This window comes from Conger conger, chromosome 3 (genome assembly GCF_963514075.1).
Source record: "Conger conger chromosome 3, fConCon1.1, whole genome shotgun sequence".
NCBI lineage: Eukaryota > Metazoa > Chordata > Actinopteri > Anguilliformes > Congridae > Conger > Conger conger.
In genome coordinates, this window is record NC_083762.1 from 80,259,267 (window position 1) to 80,267,581 (window position 8,315).

At 50.1% G+C, this 8,315-nt stretch overlaps 1 protein-coding gene across 1 annotated transcript in view; it reads left to right on the forward strand.

Moving 5' to 3' along the window:
• Window positions 1-405: 405 nt before the first annotated feature.
• The window catches only part of ankrd44 (ankyrin repeat domain 44), a 22,337-nt gene continuing 14,427 nt past the window's right edge, over window positions 406-8,315 (forward strand). Inside the window, exons 1-3 of the mRNA XM_061234149.1 lie at window positions 406-432; window positions 3,894-3,938; window positions 5,051-5,111. Coding sequence (XP_061090133.1) covers window positions 406-432; window positions 3,894-3,938; window positions 5,051-5,111 — 133 coding nt within the window. The remainder of the gene's footprint in view (window positions 433-3,893; window positions 3,939-5,050; window positions 5,112-8,315) is intronic.

Here is an 8,315-nt window from a genome sequence, read left to right on the forward strand (position 1 = left end):
CGTGAATGTACGGCGGAGCCAGAGAGCGACTCCGGGTGAGACTGTCGTAAATGCGGACTGTTTACACCAGCCGGAGAAGCGTTCCCGCCGTCCCCTCCTCCCTCCTCGCCCGTCGCAGTGTGACAGCGGGCGCCGCGATTAGCGCCTGCCGCAGATAGCGTCTGCGGAGCCGGCGAACGCGGAGGATACGGCCCGGGCCCAGCAGATCTGCTTCGCATCAGCACAAATAACCAGCTAGCTCCTGACACGGAATACTTCATTTTTTCAGTGCAGTTTAGACGTCAACGTCAATAATCAGATATTTAGTATACACACTGGCTTGCAAGCAAGCTATTATTTTGTGTTTTTTTATTTTTGCGTGACAAGATCTTGGTGCTTGGATGTGCTATTTAAGCTGACCGCGATATGGCTGTTCTGAAACTCATCGACCAGGTAAGGTTTGTGCAAGAAGGCTGCAAACAGTAACGGGTTAGCTAACGGTAGCTAGTTTAGGCTTGTCTTGCACCCATAGTACACACTGAAAGGAGAGGTTGAATTTTTTGAAGGGTGTGGGGCCGTGATTTTTGCATGCGTTACGTTACATAATTGATAAGAAAAAAAAAAACAAGAATTCACATAGCTAAGCTCACAAGAGCGGAGGAAATTGTTTTTTTATGGTACCCACTGTGGAGTTGTGAATCCGTTATTCGAGACATTTGGCGCAACTGCGATGTGACGCCTGGATTGCTCCGAGATTCTGTTGCCGAGCGCAGCTATCTTTTTTTGGTTGTATTTTTAGTTCTGTCTCCTTTGTTCTGAGCACTGTTAAAAATTAGGACAGCGGATTCCGCGTTAATGCGATCGTCTGGTGAAGATCTCCGTTTCCGTCTCTCGTTCTGTTTTCGCTGTATTTCCCAGTCTCTGGTTCAACGCTACTATGACATTCTGTCACAAGACAGACAGACATACATACATACATACATACACAGTGCTGCACCATCCAAGGGCCAAAAAAACCCCATCAGCTAACGTTAGCAGTATAGTTAGCTATCACAGTTGCGGTCATACTTCTATTAGCAAATACCGTCTTTCTTGGGTTTATATATATATATATTTTTTAACCTTTCTGAACTGGCTAGCTGTAATGGAGAGTCGGTACTACAAGTTCCTCTTTTGTCTCCTGTTTGTTTATTTAGATTAAATAACTTCCCAAGTTCGAGATACAATCAGCAAAACTGTCTGCTTAGTTTTTGTGCGGAATAATCTTGTCAACAACGGAAAATGGGTGCTGCATAGAGAAAAGTTAGAAAAAGCGAACACCCAAGTTGGGCTGTCATTTTAGCGAACAGCACAACCGTTTCCCTATTAATTGGACGTGTAACATTAGCTGTAGTTTTAACGGACGGATTTACCAACTCACTGGCGCTGTGCAACTACACTTAATTATTGCTTAGAGACGTACGTTTTAGTTGACAGTGTTAATTTTTCGATTTTAGCGATAAAGAGGGAGGCGGGTGTTCGCAAGGAGGCCCACACCTTTAACAACTTCCTGCGCCCTTCATCGCCGACAAAAACAGCGTCTCCCGAAAATAAACGGAACTCGCACACACAAAATGGGGGGGGGGGGGGGGGGGGATTGTTTATACTCTGTTAAATATAATTAATCTTATGAAAAATATTTTAAAATAACTACCACTCTCGTCTCTGTTTGAAGTTTTAAGGAATTCATAATGGCCTAAACGGCTTAATGTCATTTATTGGCGCATGTCTCAATTTAAGAGCTTTACATGGCTGTTGCTGTTCCTCCACAGTTTCCCAAGGCGGAAAAACGTAGAAAGTAGCCTACACAGTGGTCCTATGCCCTCGAGAATACACCTTTTACTGATCCGTTTCAGGTTTTTTTTTTTTTCCCTCACGTAACACTTGGTGTGAGTTGGCTAATCTAAGACCAGTGCTTAGCAACATTATTCAGCCAGATAACTACCAATTTCCTGTTCTCAGCGGTTCTAATCTGTCCTCATCTGTTTTTCCGTCTATTTATATAGTTTATTAATCAAATGCATAGCTTTCGATTGAATATAGGGGTGGTTGAAACACACAGTCCCCAACAACTGAAACCGTCTCGGAGCGTCCTGGGGCTTGACCCCTGTGCCCCCCCCCCCCCCCCTCCCCGAAGTTTTTAAGAACATCTGTGAAATGATCATTTCTGGTGAATTCTAAGGGGAAAATACTAAAGACTACTTCTGAGGTTTTCTTTTGCAATAACAAGATGAAATCCCCATTTTTATTATATGAAATCATATTTTTAATCATTATGCTGTATTACTGCGGGGGGGGGGTTGTAACCTCCCCGTGACTTCGCTGTTACCATTCTTTCTGCCTCCCTGTGTGTGTGTGTGTGTGTGTGTGTGTGTGTGTGAGAGATGTGTGTGTGTGTGTGTGTGTGTGTGTGTGTGTGAGGTGTGTGTGTGTGTGTGTGTGTGTGTGTGTGTGTGAGGTGTGTGTGTGTGTGTGTGTGTGTGGGGTGTGTGTGAGGTGTGTGAGAGATGTGTGTGTGTGTGTGTGTGTGTGTGTGTGTGTGAGGTGTGTGTGTGTGTGAGGTGTGTGTGAGGTGTGTGTGTGTGTGTGTGAGGTGTGTGTGTGTGTGTGTGTGTGTGTGTGAGGTATGTGTGAGGTGTGTGTGTGTGTGGTCTTTATCAGTAGCCTTACCGGAGCGAGGAGGTCTGTGTTTTTTGTCGCATCCCAGAGTGCACTTGGTGCCGTTCTGGCCTCTCCAGCTGATGCGGGAAGGGGACCATAGAGAGACGGAGTCCACTGTGACAGGAAGTATGACGTCTTCAGGGGTCAAAGGGCATGAGAAAAACCCCGCCATCGGCGGGCGTGTGAGAGAGAGAGCGCAGTGTCTGCAGGCGTGCGCTGCACCACCTGAGTTCACTCATGAGCTCATTACCTGACGCAAGCAGGTGCAGTGATGAGGTGAATCAGCCGGTGTAGCGCACGGTCGGAGCGGATACCTGCAGACGCTGCGGCCCGCAGGACGTGGAGTTGAGTAGCGCTGCTTTAAGACGGCATGCTGACGGGGTATGCCGTTCGTTGGGGCTGATCTGAACCTGTGTGTCTGCATACCAGGCATGACACGCGCGCATGTGTGTGTGTGTGTGTGTGTCTTTATACACAGCCAGGAAGTGGACACCATTGTGTGTCTGAACCAGTGCAGCGAGTTGCGCTTCTGCCCGGTGTGGTGCAATGTGCACTCAGCCAAAGAGGAAAAGCACAGGAAGTTGTTTGGTTCTGTCATCTCACTCTCCCTCTCTCTCTCTCTCTCTCTCCCTCTCTCTCCCCCCCACTCTCTCTCTCTCTCTGTCTCTCTCTCTCTCCCTGTCTCTCTCCGTCTCTCCCTCTCTCTCTCTCCCTCTGTCTCTCTCTCTGTCTCTCCCTCTTTCTCTCTCTCCCCCCCTCCCTCTCTCTCTCTCAGTCCCTGTGGGCACTTAACTGAAGAGCTTTGGGGCAGAGAGAGAGAAAGAGGGTGTGTGTGTTCGTGAGTCTCGTGATGTATGTATGTGTCCTTCCTGTTTTTTTCGTCCTTATTTTTAAAGCTGTATTTCCTGTGTTGAGATTGCTGCGTCAGTAGAAAACCTTGAACGCACACACACACACACACACACACACACACACACACACAGAAACCTGCATGCTCACAGAGACACACAGACATACACACACACACACACAGAGTCCCACACACACACACACACACACACACACACTTCATGAGACACCACGGTCACGAGCAGAACAATTTTGATTTTCCAATTCGTTTATAGTAGCCCACCACCAGCTTCTAATTTTCCACGTGATGAGTGTGGAGAGCTGTGGCCGACACGGGCGCTCTCCGCTCTGCACCTGACTTCCAGGGGCTGGGGCGGGGGAAGCCCTCGCCCTGCAGGCCTGGCCTGGAGGTCAGGCCACCGCTATCTCAGGTTTCTGGGTCTGAGGAATGAAAACAGGATTATCTGATGGAAGGGCTGACTGAAGGCGAGCCAGGCAGAGCGGAGAGAGGAAGGCCTTGTGAAATGTTTGCTGGAATGTGCGCGATTTCATTGGTCCCCGAGGAGGCTGAGGATTGGCTGTAGCTTTGCGGGGGGGGGCGGGTCTTGCTCTGTGCTGATTGGCTGCTCGGAAGGCTGCTGCCGTCCCATTGGGGGAAAGGGCCCTCTGCGGCCCGGTCATTGGCTGTGAGAGAGGGTGAAGGAGGAGGGGGGGGCGGGTGTTGTGTGTAGTAACAATGGGCTCAGTGTTTGAAAGGCCTGTTTGTCAGTGAGCAAGAGTGTGGCGTCGGGAGAATGTGCTCATTTCAGATGGCCTCCGTCCGAACTGGCGGGCTCCTCTCTCCCGGTGACAATGCCTCCATCTCCCTACGGTGCTGTCATCTCACAGATGCGAACATTGTGACTGGGCCAGCAGTCAGCTGCTCTGTGTGTGTGTGCATGTGTGTGAGAGTCTGTGTGTGTGTGTGTGCGTGTGCATGACTGTGAGAGTGTGTGTGTGCGCGTGTGCGTGCGTGCCTGTGCGTGAGAGGATGTATGTGTGCGTGCGTGCGTGCATGACTGTGAGAGTGTGTGGGTGCGTGTGTGTGTGCGTGCCTGTGCGTGTCAGTGTGAGTGTAAGTGTGTGTGTGTGTGTGTGTGTGTGCGTGTCAGTGTGTGTGAGTGTGCATTTGTGTTTTCCTGTTGCATGGGTGCATTTATATCTTGCAATGCCTGTGTCCATATTGCTGTCTGAAGGTCTGGGAAGCCCTGTCCAAAGTGTCACAACAAATCTATGACCCGGCGCCATAGCACGAAACTAAACCTGACATCTTCCTGCAATTATGAATGCTGATTACTATCTATTTGCATTTATTACAGATTAGAACTAATAAAGTGAACATAATTGTGTGCAAAAGTTTGGAAACTTGTCAGCTCGTACTTACACTAACACCTCCTTTGCTGAATCACAGCTTCCAAACAATTCCTGGAGCCGGCTAATTTCTGTTCTTGGATCCTGGAATGTTTCTCCATTCCTCCTGCAGAATTCCGGTTGCTCCAAAATATTCCTAGCTGTCCTTGCCGGCACCCTGTTTGAGATCTCCCGTCCGACAGACTTAGTGACACACTGGGCACTGTGAGGGCCATTCTGAACTTTTATCTTTCTTCCCTCTTAAGAACTTCATGGTTGATTTGGAGGCATGCTTTGGATCAGTCACTGGGCTTCACTGAGAGATCCAGCTGTGGGAAAGTGGGAAGTTTCAGCGTATGGGGGGGAGGGGGGGGCACCAGGTTTTTGGGTGAAATGTCTTGGCACTTGCACGTGGTGGGGTGTGTCGGCGTGTGTCGATACACCTGTGTTTGTGAGAGATAGTGGGGAACAGGAGAGAGAGACAGAGAGAGAGAGAGAGAGAGAGAGAGAGAGAGAGAGAGAATGTGTGGCCTTTCCGGAGAAGTGGAGGATGGCCTCCTGGGGGTTCTTTTTTCCTTCTTGCCACCGTTTGAGGGTTTTTCACCACACTGGGTAGTTGTTTTGTGCCTCATGCGCTGTTCTTTGAGGGTTCAGGCCTGGGTTTTGACCTTATGTTACTCAGCGAAGCGCCGTTGTGACAGTTTTCTGTACGAAGCGATAAGTCAAATAGCATTGACTTGACTTGACTTCCAGCAGCTAGCGTGCGTTAGCCGAATGCTACTGACACGTAGCACGCTAGCGGCACCATTCTGCATGTGTGACTCATACTTCCCCTCTCCATCTCACCAAACAATCCGCATTGCAAAAGGTGTCTGCACTGGTGGAACTTCCTCTTTCGGTAGCCCTATTGGAAAAAAAAAAACAACTCAAGCTAGGTTTTGAAACAGCTGGGAGTTGGTTGACCGGTTCAGGCAGCTCCAGCTCAACATGGTTTAGGTGGTTCACCAGTTCAGACCAGCTCCAGCTTGACGCGGTTTGAACAGCTCAAGCTATGTTTTGAAAAAAGCTGGTAGCTGGCTGACCTGCTCAGATGAGCTAGACCAGCTTTATGACCAGCTTGACTCAAATTAATCCGGAGCTGGATTTTGCAGCAGGTAGGTTAAAACGTGAACAGGGCTGAAACAGGACGGCGATCCGTTCCTCCGGTGTCCGGCATGCCTCTTCCACCTGTCCCCAGACTCGGTGTGAAAACCACAGAGGAAGAGCAGGGCTGAGCAGGGGCTGGTCGTGTTGCTGCTGCTGGAGCTTTTCTGCACTAATATGGTCATATTAGCAGCAGTGCGCTGTCACTGAACCAGCCTCCAGGGAGTCAGACTGAAACCTGCAGTCCCTGCGCAACCATTACTGTATGCCAGGTGACACCTCTGTGTGTGTGTGTGTGTGTGTGTGTGTGTGTGTGTGTGTGTGTCTGTGTAGTTATGTGTGTGTCTGTGCGTGTGTGTGCTCCTCTGAGAGGAAGTGAAAACGTAGTTTGTGCTTCCTCTTGTCACTTCTGAGAATGTGAGAGAGAGAGAGAGAGAGAGAGAGAGGTAGGGGTTAGGGAGGAGTGAGGGGCAGAAGTCAGAAGCTGTCAGGTCTGTTGCCGCGGTGATGTATGTGTCCTCATTTACACCAGAGAGAGAGAGAGAGGTCCAGTCCTTTGGAGAAACAAATAACTCAAAATGGTGTCCAAAGTTTAGACCTGAATCCTGTTAGTCTATGAACTGGTCATTTCCTGTCTGAACAGACTAAAGATTTCCTGGTTCTCTTATCTGATTCAGAAATGGCGGCCTCCACATGTGTTCTGCTACCATGGCGATTGCGTGTAGATACTTTGCGGCCGCGTCTAATCAGAGATCCACAGTGGGCCTCCTACTCCTACGCATCTCTCTCTCTTCCCCTCTCTCTCTCTCTCTCCCCTCTCTCTCTCCCTCTTCCCCTCTCTCTCTCTCTCTTCCCCCTCTCTCTCTCCCTCTTCCCCCTCTCTCTCTCTCTTCCCCTCTCTCTCTCCCTCCCCCTCTTTCTTTCACTCGATGTTCAGTCCATCAAGGTCACAGGTGGCTTCTCAGAACGTTGGCCATTGTCTGGGACCACGCAGCGTATTCGCTCTTTGCCCGGTACTGTCAATAATACCTTTTTAAAACAATCAGAGCGGCGAGTGTAGCCCGCCTCAGACCACGCTAATCGATCGCCATTTCACCGATCTCCCATCGGCAGGAGGAGGAGCAGATGTTCCAACTTCATCAACAGCGTCGACCTGCAATACGATCTCGTGTTACACGATGTGCACGGATGTCTTGGGCTCCGATCTCACATTTGCATCAGATGAGTGAGGAAGGGTGTTGTTGTTTTTTTAATGCCATTATGCACGTAGGACATGTCACGGAGTGTTTTGTGTTGACGGAAGAGACAGGATGGGGTTCATTCATTATTGATCAGGAGGGGGTGGGGAATTGATCATTGAACAGCGGGCCGTTGGCGGAGAGGCAGCTCGGGCGGTCTCTCCAGATCGAGTTTCAACATCTGCTCCGGATTATTGCGCGAGAGAGATGGTCAGCATTGGTTGTGTTGTCCATTGACTGGGAACACACCATTCCTGCTAGCAGAGACAAGAGTGCAAGTATTCAATTGTACAAAAGTGTGACTGTGAGATTGCTAGTCGCTTACTGATATCTGTTTTTGTTGCTCCCCTGCGAGAAAACAAGTCGTGCTGGGAGCTGGTTGACCGGTTCAGACCAGCTCCACGCTCAACATGGTTTGATCAGCTCAAGCTAGGTTTTGAAACAGCTGGTAGCTGGTTGACCAGTTCAGACCAGCTCCACACTCAACCTGGTTTGACCAGCTCAAGCTATGTTTTGAAACAGCTGGTAGCAGGTATTTCAAGACGGCCATAGCTGGGATTTTACAGCTGGGTCATTAGTTAACAAAGCCAAAGAGAGTGGAAAAACCCTTCTCATCAATATACACGTAGGAGAGCTTAACGAGACTCAGTAAAGTGATTCATTTTACATGTAATTTACCTGTGCGCTGTCAACACACGTCTCTCTTGCATTGTGTTTACACGGGGGGGGGGGGGGGGGGGGGGGGGGGGGGGGAGGGGGGGCTGGGGGGGCTGGGGCTGGGGTGGAGTCCCAGGCAGTGTGGGGAGGGTGGTGTGGGGGGTGGGGGTGGAGAACGTGGTTTTGGGACATTTGACTGCGTGACCTCGGCAGACATGGAAGATTTGAATGTCAGATGGTGCGTGATGGGCGTCGCTGGGTGAGACTGACCGTGACCTCCCCCCCCCCTCTCCTCTCTCCCCCCCTCTCTCTCTCTCCCCCCTCTCCTCTCCCCCCCCCCTCTCCTCTCTCCCCCCTCCT